General features: G+C 45.8%; 2 protein-coding genes across 4 annotated transcripts; one reads left to right on the top strand and one right to left on the bottom strand.

Annotated features, from left to right (window-relative positions):
• The first annotated feature begins 65 nt into the window (after positions 1 to 65).
• On the top strand, positions 66 to 5,728 carry DOLK (dolichol kinase). Of its 2 annotated transcripts, XM_068414021.1 has the most exons (3): positions 767 to 792; positions 2,619 to 2,693; positions 3,183 to 5,728. In XM_068414021.1, exon 3 carries the CDS (start codon positions 3,288 to 3,290, stop codon positions 4,857 to 4,859), a length of 1,572 nt encoding a protein of 523 aa, XP_068270122.1. In that variant the 5' UTR covers positions 767 to 792; positions 2,619 to 2,693; positions 3,183 to 3,287; the 3' UTR covers positions 4,860 to 5,728. The 2 variants fall into 2 exon arrangements, with proteins under 2 accessions (XP_068270123.1, XP_068270122.1); XM_068414022.1 differs by lacking the exons at positions 767 to 792; positions 2,619 to 2,693 and adding an exon at positions 66 to 89.
• A 1,392-nt stretch (positions 5,729 to 7,120) lies between these two features.
• Positions 7,121 to 14,798, bottom strand: PHYHD1 (phytanoyl-CoA dioxygenase domain containing 1). 2 transcript variants are annotated; one of them, XR_011049367.1, is made up of 12 exons: positions 14,715 to 14,798; positions 13,722 to 13,880; positions 13,108 to 13,183; positions 12,933 to 12,980; positions 11,278 to 11,333; positions 11,031 to 11,093; positions 10,909 to 10,930; positions 10,412 to 10,540; positions 8,710 to 8,826; positions 8,441 to 8,567; positions 7,983 to 8,251; positions 7,121 to 7,484 (listed from the first exon to the last, which is right to left on the bottom strand). XR_011049367.1 is itself a non-coding variant. In XM_068413984.1 (11 exons), the coding sequence occupies exons 1-11, from the start codon at positions 14,745 to 14,747 to the stop codon at positions 8,206 to 8,208; spliced, it is 876 nt and encodes a 291-aa protein (XP_068270085.1). In that variant the 5' UTR covers positions 14,748 to 14,798; the 3' UTR covers positions 7,575 to 8,205. The 2 variants fall into 2 exon arrangements, 1 of the variants encoding a protein (XP_068270085.1); XM_068413984.1 differs by lacking the exon at positions 7,121 to 7,484 and having other exon boundaries at positions 7,575 to 8,251.
• Positions 14,799 to 15,596: the final 798 nt, after the last annotated feature.

Below are 15,596 nucleotides of genomic sequence, written 5' to 3'. Positions count from 1 at the left end.
GTGGCGGAGCCGCCGCTCCGGCTCCGGCCCCGCCCCGGCGGGCTGGGTCATGTGACAGAGGCAGCGCCAAGATGGCGGCGCCCCGGGAGGTGGGTGCGCGCTCGGCTCCCGGCTCCGGCGGGGGCAGTCAGGGGAGGCCGCGGCTGGACCCGGGGCTCACCCGGGCGGAGCCTCCGAGCGGCTCCGAGACCTTCCGGCGGCCGCTGTTCCTGCTGCGGCCCGTGCGCCGCCGCAGCTTCTCGGTAGCGAAGGCTGGGCTGCGGGGTGCCGCGGCTGAGGGGGAGAGGAGGCGGAGGGTGGCGCGGGAGGACGGGGCGAGGGAAGCCCGGGGGAGGAGGCAGGCGCTGCGGCGAGGCGAGGGCCACCGGGCGTTCGGGGGCACGGCAGCGGGAAGCTTCCGCAGCCGAAGCAGCCGGGATGCAGATCGCGAAACGGGCAGAAAACGGGGCGGTGGGTCCCGTTCGGCGTTTGGGAGCGCTGGGGGGCTTCGCGGTACCTGAGAGGAGGCGCAAAGGGAATGGCAGCAGGCACCGGACAACGAAATAATTCGGCAGTGACACACATCGGGTGCAGCTTCACAGGTCAGCGGCTCTGAAAGCTGCTGCGATGGAGCAGGAGCCCCACGCTCCGGGTGGTGACATCCTCCTGGTCCCCCAGCCCGCGGGCGGGCGGCTGCCTCTGTCCGCACTGGTGCAAGAGCTGGCTGCGAGCTTAAAGTTGCCAAACCGAGTGGAAGGTCCCTCAGTCCTTGGCTGGCGTGTGGTGTGTGCCTCGCCTCTTCTCAAAGGAGCCGTAAGCTTCCCCTGCCCCTGTGCTCAGAAACAACAAGGAGTAGGGCCCCAAAACCATTATTGCTCATATTGCCCGTGCCAATTCTGTTTGGTTGACTATATGATTAATTCTTCTCCTGTTCTGTTTAAAAATGAAGTGTGATGGCAAAAAGATTACACTTGGCCTGATCTAGTCGTGTAGCAACAGTAAATGTAATGAAGTTGTTTGGCAATCCAGTATTTCAGGCTATATGAACAAGGATGCCAAGAAGCAATCTATTAATAATTAGGAGTTTTCAGTACAAAGTCATAAATAATTAAACTCTGCAAACCCACAGTGCAAACTCTAATAGTTACCCAGTAATATTACTACTGAAGTCTCTCTCAACTTTATAATTTGGTGACACCATTCAACACTGCATGAAAACCCTAACCAGAACTTTAAATAAACTTCTAGCCTTCCACGAGGGAGGTCATGTAGATATTACTGATGAGACTGGGAGCAAAATTTAATGAGTTTCCTACTAATCAGCTTCAGGGTGGGCCAGAAAGGATGAAGCAATCCAAAGTTTCAGCTGGAGATGTCTTATCCAGCAGGGTACGTACAGCTGGATCAGCCATTCTATTGCCAACAGAAATACAGAAACTGCTGCCTTCAAAGAACCCAGGAGAGATGCCAGTGTAATGGCATTGGCTTACGTATGGCTAAGGCATAATATCAAAGCATGGATAAGGAGAAATAAAGGTTGCTAGAAAGCAATAAACGCTGGTGAGAATTTCACAAGGTTGTGAATGCCCACGCTACTTGGAAGAAGATAAGATATGAGTTAACCCAATAGTCATTCTGTGCATTGCTGATTATCTCAACTATTTATCTTATAGCCTAAAAGTTTAAAGGAAAGTTTCGTTTGCAATGCAGGTGTAAATGCAGTGATAGTAAGACAAGGGAGTGAGAGGATATAGAAAACAATGACAGCTTTAACTCATGACCAAGAATGTCTGACAAGGTTTACTCACTGTTGAAGGATTTGAGGAAAATAGTGCATACCAGAGGTTAGTTAAACAAATCACTTATAAAAGTAATGATGCATTTTGGGGATGAGACTTGCTAATATTTGTCTAGTGTCATTAATATCTAACATGAAAATATTTCACTTATTTATACAGATCTAGAGGCTGTGTAAAATAGGAGTGCGGGGTTCTCACTCTGAAAATGGGCATCGAGATAGCTGACAGGGGGAAGAGGCTGTGCCATGGGTTAAAGAGAAATGAATCATAGAATCACAGACTGGTTTGGGTTGGAAGGGACCTTAAAGATCATCCAGTTCCAACCCCCCTGCCACGGGCAGGGACACCTTCCACTAGACCAGGTTGCTCCAAGCCCCATCCAGCCTGCCCTTGAACACTGCCAGGGAGGGGGCATAATGAATAATAATAATGAAGGTGATGCCTTTCTTTAAAAATAAGGAAAAATAAATCAGACTCAATTTACTCACATATGAAGTTGTATAATAATTAAATCGTATGGCTACAACACATCCTAGCATTAAACAGAAGATGGACTAGAAGCGTATTGTAGAACAGGTATCTTTATAACAAATACGACCCAGCAGTGCTGTAGAAGCAAAACAAATTAAGCTGCTTAATACTAAGGCTGTGGTGAACATCCTCTCATGGCTACAGGCAAGATGAGGTCTGTTCACTTCGTTTTTCTGTGCTCAATCTCCAACTTAACTTATCTTGACAGTTCTGGTAATAGATCAAAATTAGATAAAGGAAGCTATTTGGCAAAGTTTTTTTAATGATTGTGATGTTTTCTTTCCTACTTCTATTGTAAATACTATGTAGCATTATAGAACACCTGCTGCAGTAGTGGAAGTATTCGATCATAACACCAGTAACAGGAGGAGAGCGGGGTACGAGGTACGTAGGGGGTTTTGCACATCAGTGGGAGGAGAAATAGATAACAAAAGGAGGAGGAACAGTCTGTAAAGCTACAGTGAAAACCGCATACAAAATGAGGCTCTAAAATTATCTTTAAACTTTTAAATTAACTATATTTCAAATTCACACCATCACAGTGAAGCCTTCTGGGAATATTTATGCCTTCTTTGCTTCATAATTCAATTCAAAGACACTGCAACAGAAATATTTAAAACTGTGTCTGAATACCCCAGTATTCAGTGATTCATTTCTCTCACTGCAGGCTGACTTCTCGATTCTCCGAGGGGGATAACAGTTTTGGCTGATCCATTACCTGACTGGTTTTATTTTTTTTTATTCACCTGTGTGTTCACATTAACAAAGGGCACATAATTATCAGTTTAAATTAAGCTTAAGAACAAAACAGCTGTGTGGAAGCTTTAGCTTTTCTAGTAGTTGCCTTAATTGCCTTTTTTTTTTTTTAAATAGGAACTGCAGTAGCATGAAAGGGAATTCTTCCTAATGGGCAACTATTGAGCACATCGGGACTCCTGAGGAAGATTTTGAAAGCTTAAGCCACGTCAGACTGGAATCATGTTAAACCAGCCAGTGCTGGTGGAATCCGTGATCGTGTTCGTCATCGTTCTCTTTGTGCACGCAGCGGTGTGGGACCGGTATTCCTGGTGCGCCGTCGCTCTCGCCGTCCAGGCTTTTTATGTCCAGTTCAAATGGGACCGTTTGCTCCAGCTGGGTGGGGCTGTATTCCAGTTCCGGACAGCAGCAAACAGTGGCCTCCTGCCAGCTAGCATGGTCATCCCCTTGTTGGGGATAGCGATGAAGGAGAGGTGCAAGTCTGCTGGCATTGTGTACTTCGAACGTTTTGGCATAGTCGTAGCTTCCACGGGCATGCTGGTCGCTCTCTTTCTGTCTGTAATAGCGGTTGGCATCACAAAGCCTGTGCCAACCAACACTTGCATACTTACTGGTATTGCTGGCAGTATAATTATCTATACCATGAAGCACTCTCTAACTGTTTCAGAAGTGATAGAGGTCCTAGAAGTGCTGCTAATTTTTGTCTACCTCAGTATGATCTTGCTGTACTTGTTGCCTCGATGTTTTACTCCTGGAGAAGCTTTGCTCGTTCTCGGAGGTATAAGTTTTGTTCTCAATCAGCTCATTAAACGCTCACTGAATGTAATCGAGGGCAGAGGTGATCCCATAGACTTTTTCCTTCTGGTAGCAGTTGTTGGAGTTGTTCTCCTTGGGCTTTTCTTCACTGTGCTCTTCATTTTCCTGGATTCGGGTACGTGGATCTCCTCCATGTTTTTCCACATGATGACAGCAGTGCTAGGCTTAGGGGTCATCATGCCTTGGCTGTACCGACTGATCCAGAGGAACCCTTTGTTCTGGCTACTCCAATTTCTCTTTGAGACACAGACAAGAGTTTACCTTCTTGTATATTGGACCTTTCTGGCTGCTTCAGCATGTGGCATAGTTTTCTACCAGAATGCTAAGAGATCATCTGAATGTAAAAAGCACCAGGCCTCGACTATAACCAGGAAATATTTCCATTTCATTGTCGTAGCTACTTATGTTCCTGGACTAATTTATGACCACCAGCTTCTCTACGTTGCTGCAGTACTGTGTCTGGCAGTGTTTATCTTCTTGGAATATATGCGGTACTTCAGGATCAAACCATTTGGCCAAACCCTCAGGCATTTGCTGTCTCTCTTCTTGGATGAAAGAGACAGTGGACCTCTAATCTTGACTCATATTTATCTCCTCCTTGGCATGTCCCTCCCAGTGTGGTTGTTCCCCAGATCTTGTGCTCCTAAAGGTACCTTGTCTGGGGCAGGAGCACTGGTCCCCTACTCTGGGGTACTGGCAGTAGGGGTAGGAGACACTATTGCCTCCGTTTTTGGCAGCACAATGGGGGAAATCAAATGGCCAGGAACAAAGAAGACCGTTGAAGGGACAATGACAGCTATTTTTGCTCAGATCATCGCTGTGGCTCTTATTCTGATCTTTGACAGCAGTGTGAATCTGAACTCCAGCTATGCCTGGATTCTGGCATCTGTGAGCTTAGTTTCTCTTTTGGAAGCTTATACCACCCAAATCGATAATCTGCTGTTGCCTCTCTACCTCCAGATAATGTTTATGGCATAGAAGCAATTCCAGGAACAGAGGTTTCTCCCTTCCTAGAGAAAAGTGTTAACAGAAGATGTACTGTAATGAGAGCTCAAAGCTGAGCTAAACACTGCCTTTGGTACAGCAGGTAAAATTGTTAAAAACAGAAATGAAAAAGACCTGTTTAAAATAAAGCGTTTGGTTTGGTCTTGTTTTTTCCCCGTTTAAAACAGCATGAGTTGCTGTGAGAACACAACTCACAGGAACACAAACATGGCTGATAAAAATAGCATTTGTGTTTAATAATCCAATTTAAGTTTCTACTGGGTGCCCAGAGGCAAAGGAAGTGGAGGAAGAAGAGGTAAGTCAATTAGAGGAAAAAAAGATAAGCAAACCTCTCAGATGTTACCACTCCTGTGTTGTATCAGAGCCAAAACTTGTTTTGCTGTATTGAGTCCTGCTGTCTTGTGTTACTGAACATGTGAACTCCTTGTTTCTGTATAAGCACCATTTAAAGCATGTTTTATAACGAATGTGGCCACACAGAGCGAGTGCGACTGTCCAGATGTATCCAGACACCACCACCAAGAGCCATACTAATGCACTGCGATGCACGAACACAACTTCAGACGCAGTAGCTGTAACAGCAGAGTTTACCCGGGGCGAGTGCAGGAGGTTTGAGAACGTAAGAGACTTTATTCCAAACCGTACTAACAAGAGGGTTGCAGTTTTAGCCCTGAAGGTTTATGCAACAACAAGAATGTTTTGTCTTTTTCAAGATTTTAATCTCTAAATTCATTTGGAATAATATTCAATATAGGGGAAAAACTAAGCAAAGTCACAGATAAAACTAATTACACATCAACCATGAAAGCAGATAATCTGTCAAAGTCAATAAACTTTTCTAATACTGTTGCAGTTTTCTACTTTGCACATTTTTTCAGATGTTTAAACAACTTGTAAAAAGGCTTCTATCAACAAACTGAGTAAAGCCATTTAATTCTGTCCATTTAATTAAAATTCTAACTACCATTTTGTGGCAAAAAACAACCCACCTAATTTTTATGTGTTAAACACTTCTGTATTGACAATCTCTTCTCGCCCGTTTGGCAAGGGTCCATTAGAGCAAAACACACTAGCCCGTGCCCTCCCTGCCTCCGCCCTTCCCCTGACAAGTGACCAAGCAGATGATTTGCATTCCAGGATTCCCGTTTGCAGGATGAAGTTAACTTCTGACACTTTTTATTCACTTCTGGGAACAGTTTTGTGCAAGTCCCAGACACCTTACACAACACTGCAGTCCTAGCCCTGAGACTGTGTCTTAGGAGTGAGAATAAGACCGGGGGTGGAGTGAAACTAGTGCTGTGGGCCAGCAGAATTAGCCCCAGAATCTAATACTGTGTTTGTCCCTGCAACAAGCCAGGGCTCGAGCAGCTGGGAGGCAGCATTGCCCAATCCTGGGCAGGGCTCCTGAGATTTGATACTGCTTTTCCTGAGGATGTCAAAATTGTCCAGAGCTGGTTTTGGTTAATAACGCAATAAGGTCTCAGATACTCTTTGTGGGAAACCAAACTCGGTAGTTGTGCTAGACTGAGTTTCCTTCACATTTAACAGGAAATCCTGCAAATCCAGTCCAGCTTCATGCTTTTATTTATGCACTTGACCTAGATGGTTTTGTACACTGCAGGTAGTGGTGCATATAATCAGAAGACAAACTATCCTGAGCAGAAAGGTGCTATTCTAAATTATCAGCTCTTGTAATGGAAAGACGCAAAAAAAGCTTTAGCTGCTTCCATCATGAACACAGCCGTCACCATCGCCATCATAAAATAGTACCAGAGTTAAAGTCATTTTCCTTGCACCCTGCTCACAGCTTTCCAACTAACTGTAGAAAAGGCAGGAGGGCAGCAGCTGTACCTGCAAAAACTTTGAACTCAACGTTCCTGCTGTTGCCCTTACCCAGCTTCCTAATTCCCACTACGGCCACCTGAGCATTCCTCTATGATGAAGCGTTTCTTCTCAGAAATTAGCCATTGGAAGGGGCTGCCCAGGGAGGTGGTGGAGTCACCATCTCTGGAGGGGTTTAAGAAAAGACTGGACATGGCACTTAGTGCCATAGTCTAGTTGACAGGGTGGTGTCAGGGCAATGGTTGGACTCAATCCCAGAGGGCTCTTCCAACCTGATTGATTCTGTGATTCTGTAATTCTTTGCTGTACTGAACCTATTCTACATCGCCCAGCAAAAGCCCAAAGGGCTGAAACTTCTTCCCATAAAGAACCCAAATTTGACTATTTCACATCAAACAAATGCCAGAGACAGGCAATACACTTCTGCAAGGGATGGGGCAGTGAGAACTGAGGCTCACTCTGCCAGGACTCGGAGCAGTCTTAAGGTTACCACGATGTAATTAGTGCATTGATGATACCAGGTTCACATCTCAGGGTTGCTACAGCACCAGTGCCAGTGAAATTACGTTTACAGGGCTTCTGTTCAGCTTAGGATACAGGCTTGAGCTTGCAGATGTGGCTTAACGTTTCTTAACATTCCTTAGGTTTCCCCTTGCTACAAGTCGTTTGGTGTTGTCGGAGTTTTGGGGACAGTAATTGTTCTTGTGCACATTGAGGGTTCAAACTGGTCATCAGACAACTTAGCACTGGCCCCATCTGTTGGTAGAAAGTCCCGCTGTGTCTTCCTCAAAGAAAAGATAAGGGAGATAAAAAGGAGAATTTCTATTTTTTTATTTAAATGTTAGGAGTTTGATTGGGGCTTTTTGTTTTCATAATTTCAACATGAATCTTTAAGAACTGTAAAATTCTTAATCAACACACTCAGAGATCACTCAGCTACAGTTTGCCAGAAATCCTTAGAAGATTGATTATAAAAGTAGACTTCCTGCTTCATTTTGCCCTCAATAGGATTATTTGTAATCACTATTATCAAACAGTAGGACAGAGACCCAAGGGTGAAAGTCAGCCATCTTCACGTAACACATTCACCTGCGTTGCTGGGATCAACGCAACCAAGAAATGCACCAGACAAGCTCTTGACTTAAACAGAATTAAATACTGAGTATCTGCAGGAAGAAATACTTCTTAACTGGTCCCACTCAAGGTGCAATGGTCTTTAATGGTCTATTCTCAAGACGGAAGAAGTTTCCTTACCAAAAGGACTGGGCGACTATTCTCATACTAGTAGGGCTCATGCTGTAGTAGAAGCTTCTGTCTAGTGCAGGTGCATTCGGCTGTGCCAAGGGTCCTCGTTCCGAGAAGAGGATAAATTAATCTTGAGAGCTGATCTAGTGAAAGTTGTATTTAAAGGGAACATGAATGAACAATCAGAAAGGAATATTGATCAGCTATTGACTCCAGAAGCCAATCACTAACTTCAAGTGTAGAGCGATGGAAAAGGCAGTTCAGGAGTTGGCTGGAGCCTAGGAAGTAAAGAAGAGGTAAAAACAAAACTTCAGCGGCTATGCCAGTTCTAGGGTACGAAATCGATGCTAACTGAGGTACTACCAACAGCCACTGTGACACACAAGACCACCAATAAAAGCTTATCCTGGCTGTCGCATTGAAAAGGCTCCGGTTTCCTCAGCTGCTTGTTGGGACGGCGACCTTACCAGTTCTCTTTGCTCCAGCTGGTGTCTTTGGCTTCCATCACGTGGAAGGTGAACACGTGGCGAGAAGACTCCGAGCTGTTCAGTTCGCTCTTATGGACGACTTCACCGTGGATGAGAATGAGCCCACCTGTTTGGATGAAACATCGTGCTGTTTCACATCGTGAGTGCTGGCTTTAAAATATAAGGGAAGTTGAAAGTGTTGAAATACGATTTGAGCTCTCTCGTTTTTCTTGAGCTGTAAAGCAGACTTGTCTGGGGGTTGTTTTTACCTTTACTTATAGGCAGGGGTATGAACTGGCTGTCTTCGTAGGCCGGCTCTGACCCTACAAACTCTACACATGTTGAGGTACCTGGAGGTGCACGGACCATTCTCCGGGTAATTCCATCTGCAAACCCACAGAATAAGCAAACACACAAAAATTAAACAGCCAGCTACATTCTGCACAGCAGAGGAACAGCGTCTGTGATTTCACTTGGCAATGATAGGAACTTTATTATTACAGCATATTCAATTTTTTCCTTAGTAATTTGGGTGGGTTTTTTTCATTAAGCAAAGATGCAGAATTTTCCAGCTGTGGCAGAAACTGATAAACAACTGCCTTTTGTTTGCATTTCTGGTGCTCTCCGTGCATTGCAACATCGCCCTTTAGGGACATGCAGTCTTATGCTCACACGAAGCCAACCTTTGGTCCATTTCTCCTTTCTGTAGGAGCATGAATTGCAACCAGAGTGCAGCTGACTCCAGAATTTGAGGGGTGAGTGCCTTAAAATCTTAAGAGCACTCTGGTTACAGGCACTGGGTGAGTGCTTAGGTGAGTAATTAAAGCTGATAAGTGGGCCCTAGAGGTAGCGAAACCCAGAAAACTCTGCCGGTAACCCAGTAGTGGTTACACACACAGCAACGACCATCAGTCACAACAGCCATTATATGAGTCTGTGCTGATCTGGTTTTGTCTGTGTGTTCCCCTGGGACACTGTTCTCTGATGGCTTGGAGGGTGTCCAGGTGATCCTTCCGTAGGCTTGGAGGCTTTCCTTGTCTGCTGAAATTCAGACCAGTATTTGACAGTTGTGTGTGTGTGGAAGAGGATTTTTATTCCCCTTGTATACGGCTGTCAGGACTAAAAATTTTATTGGCCAGGGCAAAAAAGGGGATCTTTGTGAAAGGGATGCAACCTGGAAAAGAAACAGTTTTGTGAGTGGATGGGGGAAGGAAAAAAAAAAAAAAAAAAAAAATAAAAAAAAAGAAATTAAAAAAAAGAGTGATTTCTCAGTGTATTCCTACTCTGGAAGGCACAAGGAGGAGTATTACTATTTGCAGTCCAGATCAGATTTGATGAACATTTTCAAGGCTACACTCAAAACTGTGGAAGGAGCACCAATATATAGCAAATACCTGTTTCACTACAGGAAGAAAGGACCCAGTGGTTTAAGACCTTCTTTACATTAAAGTCTTAAGTCTCAGTGGCCCGGCAAGGCAGAGTCTGAAGCTGGCAAGGGAAGCTTCTGAAATAACACTGAAGTGAAAAGAAAAGATTCAGGAGCAGCTTAATGGTCCTCTCCTTAACAGATTCTGGAGTAAATAAAAATTCAGGAGGACCGTCCTTCCTTTCCTCAGTATCCTGGATTCTTTGTTGTTAGGCTAGATATCAATTTAAAACTAAACACAGTGTCAGTCATTTATACCACCCTTTTTTTTTAATTAAAAAATATTGTTATATTAGACTCATCTGATGGACTAGTGGCCAAGAGCAAAGTGAAGCAGTTAATAAGCTGCTGAAAAATGTGGTTGTGGATTTGACAACAGCATAGCAGGAGACCTTTGTAGTAAATAAAGTTGTCCTTTCGACAAACAAGGAGAGCAGTGTGCTTCTGTGGGCACTGTGCGATGCCAAGAACACAACACGGCCCGTGTTACCCTCCACCCTCGAGCGTGTGTTTCACAGCACGCACCAAAACGCCACGACTCTTACTGGTGTGAGAGCCGGGGATGAACCACAAGCAGCCGTTCTCCAGCGTGGCATCCTCCAGCGCGATCCAGAAGCCCAGGATTCTGCCCAGAGGCTCCGTGTGCAGGAAGGTGGCATCCTGGTGCGGGGTCACTGCAACGAGAGACGGGCCTTAGGGTCTTCTAACGCCTGAGGAATTCAGCACCGCTACAAGGGCGGCAGGCTGGTTCTCCCTGGCTTCTTGACCTGACCTACCCTGCCCACCCATCTGTCGTACACATTAAATCGTACATAAAAATATCACCTTTCGGCCTGGGGCAAATGTAAAAGCAGCTCTTTGTTCAAGTTGCATATGATGTAGAAGCATTTCTGGATAACGTGGGTGCTTTTCAATAATTCTAAGAAGGTTTGGACCACAAAACTCACAGGCTTAAGTGTGATTCTGAGCCTTTTTCCTGGTAATATTCCTTTCCTGAAGGACTATTATCTGCAGTGTGTTATAGAGATAATGGGAATCTCACCTTCACCACCAATGCCAGGTTGCTGCAAGGGAAGAAAGGTCATGTGTGAAGAGAGGAGTTTCACAGCTTCCCACCTAACGGGGTCTATTTCACGAGTGACAAGACAACTGGAATTACTGTACCTTGAAGATATACATGCTTTGCACAACTACTGGTCTCTCAAGGCCCAGTTTTCTTCCCAATTCCTGTAACAAAACTTCCCAAAATTTACATTTGCTGTTTAGTGCACACTACAAAGCATTATTCTTTGAAGATACTTAAATTTCCTTTAAAGGACAAGATGACTGTCCTTAGGAGTCTAGAATATTTCGATTAACTACTCCATAATTTTTTTTTTCCAGACTATTCTAGGAAACAGTAACACCTCACCTGCACCTTGGAGGAGTGGGTGATTTGCTTGAAGACAGGATCATAAGCATGTAAAGCTGAGGGAAAAGAAAAGGCTTAGACTGAAGATTTCATTAATAGAAGGGAACTTGGCAGCACTCAATGATGAGCTGCAGAGACGACAGCCCAGCAAGATAAATTGCAACCAGAAACTTTTGTCCCTCCCAAGAGTGGAAATAAATGGCTTATCAACACTTGTAGATTTGACAAATCTTCTTTAGAGACCAAAAATATAATCACTCACTGGCCACAAACCGCAGCTATGTAAAAATTAGTGTATAAAAGAGTGAACAAAAATTGAGTATTATGTGATGAAGTATTACCTTATGCATATGCTAACACGACAACCACTATACATGACCTCAGGCAGACAGGTGAATTCGCCCTTTAGAAACACAGTTCTTAAAACCTACCAAAAAAGTAATTACTGCACAAATGAGCAGGGCTTGTCTTTGGTGCCCTTAGCAGAGGGCCGCAGCCTGCAGACCAGAGCTGTTGGCACACGGACGCCTGCTACAGCCCAGCTCTGACAAAACCATAAAGCGAGGACTCGGAATGGCGCCTCCAGCTCATCGTGATCAAATTTGCTGCGAGGAGCCAGGAGTGGGTCCGGCAGGGGCTGCTCCTGAGCAAGGGACGAGGCGAGGCTCGACCAAAAGGAGTCATTACAAGAAGTAAGTCCAGAGAAGCCTTTTGAGTTGTGGAGTTGCTGAGTCAGCAGGCATCTACAGTTGGTTTTGCTTCCCCTGGGGAAAGCTGAAGTGTAACAGGCTGGCAGCAGGGCTGGGAGGGGGAGAGTGTTTTTCTGAGAAAACCGAAGAACCGAGAACTCTCGGTACTGAATTTCCAAGTTTAGTGAAGCTGAATCTGAACAAAGTTCTTGTGTTTGGCAATGCAGTGAAACCTGCTCTCATTTTCCATGTATTGTTCAAAAACAAAAGGACCAAAACGCAAGTTCGGTAGCTGGGAGGGAGGAAATAGGTCAAACTGAAATCAGTAAGGGTAAAGAAAAGGGGCTGGTGACACCAAAGGAGGGAGGATGGCTTCAGCATTGGCAACCCACCACTGCACGGGACCCGGAAGACACAGTTTGATCTGTACTGAATGTGACCAGCCTTAGGTGGTAGATTTGTTAGAGCAATAAAAGAGACAAGGGCTGAAGTCCAAACTGTCCCGTGTCAGTGACCCCGAGCTATGCAGAGCTGAAAAACCTCCTAGAAGGGTTATTTTGAAAAGGATTGTAACGGAAGATTTTTAAGCCCTTTGACAGCAGAGAGTGAGGGGCAGCACAGAGAATTGCAGAGACAGTGACAGAGCGACGTGGGGAAAAGCAAACTGACGTGTGGAATCAAGTTGAAGAATTTAATGCAGAAACCCAGAGTAAAAACAGCCCGGGGCTGCAGAGGCAGGAGCTGCGTGGCCACAATGGCAAGAGGGGGTGAAGTCTGCGATGTTTGATGCAGTTGTCCCCAGGAGGCAGAGAAGCAACAGAAGAGGGAAGAAGTCGCTTCTCCGCTCAGAAAGGTTTCAACTCAGATGGCCAAGGTTATTTATAGTGAGCAGGTCGGGAGAAATCCTCATGTCCGAAAACCACATCCCTTTTGTCCACCCCTCTCAAAACCCTCCTTTAAACATACCGTGGCCGATCTTGCTGATGGATTTCTCCTTTGGAATTAGAAAATTACCTACAAAACAAAACCAGAATTTAACATTGTTTGCAAAGCAGGAATCGTCCCTAGAGCTGGAAACTGGCCCCTGACCCCTCCCTCGGCCTTCTCCTGTCCCCTCCCTGGGGCTCAGGCCAGGGCTTACCTCTCTCATCCAAAACACCTTTCTCAAAGAAGAATCTAATCTTGTCTCCACTGGTTAGGAAATAATCCGAGCTACCCTGCCAGGGATAAGAGCCCAGTAAAGATAGTATCCTTGTAAAACCATAAATGAACCTTCGACCAAAGCATTAATACTCACCTGCATCTTTTTCCCATCAAGCCGCAGCATAAACAAAACACAGTCAGTACAAATCACTCAAAAAGGCTTTCCACAGTGCTAAATGTCTTGGCATTGATTAGGACTTTACAAGAACCTCTCACACAGAGGCTCCCCTTGCTTTTCTTTTGCTGGCTGCCTCGAAAATAACCTATTTTCTGTCTGCAGAACAGGTACAAAGTGATCTGTGAGAGCTGCTTGTGGCTACCAGGGGCAACAGTTATGGGGGCCAAAAGCACAGCAGAGCCACACGCACCCTCTTCTCCTTCACCCCTGATAAGACCACCACCACACATCTGTACGATGCTGGAGGGCACGTGCCTCTCAGTGTTAGGTTCAGTTAGAGGAAAGAGTCGCGTTCCCCCAGGGAATCCTGCGCAGCTATTTGCCTTTTCCCTTTCCCCTCCCCACGCTCCGACGGGCACAGCCCTTCTCGGTACCTGCGCCTGGAGCTGCTCCTCTTCCTTGGTGGAGAACTCAGTGCGGCAGTGCGGTGGCACTTCCATCTCCGCTACGATTCTCTGAATCTGATTCCTCATGCTGTCACACTCCTCTGCGGTGAAAAAATGCTCTAGGACAAGGAAGCCATCCTCGTGGAACTGCAAGAGAGGGGGTGACTGCTCTCCCCCAGAGTCCTCGGGGGAAGCAGCGCAGAGCAAGAGAGAACAGTTCTGGCCCTTTGCTGTGCCTCAGCTCAGTGTGAAAAGCATCCCAACTTCAGCTCTGCAGCTGGGCAACCTGCTCTTAAATTTTAATTTCAGAAGCGGTTTCTATTGTAAAAAAGGTAGTTTGTTAACAGGCTCAGATTCCAAACAGTTAAGAACCACGCATCTCAACAACTCAGTCCACAAAGCAGAGCAGATATCATCGCTAGAGCCTTGGTGGTTTAAGGATATCTTATCTAAGATGTGCAACCAGCAACTATTAAATTACAAAGCCTGCTTGCACAGTCAGAGCCATTATACCTGTATGCCAGATAAGAAGGAGTTTCCTTTACAAGCTGGAAAATGTTGTTTTCTATAAGGGAAAAATCCCTGGGTGATTTCTCATGGTTGACTACGCAATCCCTTACAAAATGAAGTGAACTCTGTTGGCACTGCTGTTTCTTTATATAGAATACCCTGGAGATTATCCTTTGACAGGCAGATTTCGAGTTCACGGATGAGAGCTGAGCAGCAGAGACAGAAGGGCATAAGATAAATTCTTCCAAGGGCTCTGCAGGACAAGTTGCCCTCTGGAAGAGTTTGTAGCCACGACAGGGTCCTCACACACTCAAAATGAACGTAATACAAGACGCTGAGAAGAATGTGAAGTGTTTGTAAAGCAGATCTTTGCTAGACCTGATCACAGTTTAGCTAGTGGCGAGCGTATCCCGCACGCAGTGTCACCTGCCTGCACGGCAGACACCCTCCTTCCCGGGGGCAGTTCCTTACCTTTTGGATCTGACGCTGGGTTACAAACGCCATCAGAGGCAGGAACTCCCCGGATCCCACCAGCAACACCACGATGCCTCCCAGGCTCTGCAGGGCTCGCTCCCCGCCTCTTCACGTGATCCTTGTCCCAGCATGTGATGACAGCAAGCGCTGGGCAGCCGGACTGTTGCGCAGCCGGTGGAGCTGCCTCTCGAGGAATTTTGTCCTCGTCTCTGGCCATTTGTTCCTGGCGGGGACGTTTGGGGCTGCAGAGTTTTGCTTTGGCTCTTGGTGCTGACTTAAAGTGCACCAAAGTGTTCTGCTTAAATGTGATCACAAACTTGATTCACTTCTTAACTCCAAGGAGGAATCACTGAATTAATTAATAACCCAGAGTAAAAAATAGAGCAGTTAAGCTGGTAAACACTGTGGTAAAATAAGATAAGGGAGGGAAAATAAGGTTCAAGTGAGATGAAAAGGTCTAAAAGTTCTGAAGCAAATTTAAAGTGGCAATTCAGGCTCCTACAGAGCCCTTTTTGCTCCATCAGCGAGTCCTGCCGGCGCTTCAGCACCTGAAAGGGACTGCAGCGACCCAGGCAATGACAAATGTCAGACTAAAGGGTGTTAAAGCTAAAGAGCTTTCACTGAGGGTTTGGTGAAATTCCTAGAGAATCTGTCTGCTGTTTTCATTCACAGCTGCTGGTCGGCGATGGACACCTTCACTTGCCCGGTTCGCAGCTCCAAATGTGCCCGTCAATAGGTGACCCCAAAGCCACAGTTCAAACCAGGGAGAGAGAAAATGCAGAAAAACCAGATCTAAAAGGCAGATGAGAGTGAAGAACAGATGCCAGCCCGGCAGCCGCGCTCCACGCCAACGCATCCTGCCCATCGCACAGGGATCCC

This window comes from Nyctibius grandis, chromosome 16, assembly GCF_013368605.1.
Source record: "Nyctibius grandis isolate bNycGra1 chromosome 16, bNycGra1.pri, whole genome shotgun sequence".
Lineage (NCBI taxonomy): Eukaryota > Metazoa > Chordata > Aves > Nyctibiiformes > Nyctibiidae > Nyctibius > Nyctibius grandis.
This window is presented reverse-complemented; position numbering and strand designations above follow the sequence as displayed.

Coding starts and splice junctions, on each gene's coding strand:
- DOLK (XM_068414022.1), top strand. CDS start 3,288: ATGTTAAACCAGCCAGTGCTGGTGGAATCCGTGATCGTGTTCGTCATC.
- PHYHD1 (XM_068413984.1), bottom strand. CDS start 14,747: ATGGCGTTTGTAACCCAGCGTCAGATCCAAAAG. Junction 12,981..13,107: donor AGGTGTTTTGGATGAGAGAG/GTAAGCCCTGGC, acceptor TTTGTTTTGTAG/GTAATTTTCTAATTCCAAAG. Junction 10,931..11,030: donor AAAGCATGTATATCTTCAAG/GTACAGTAATTC, acceptor CTTCCCTTGCAG/CAACCTGGCATTGGTGGTGA.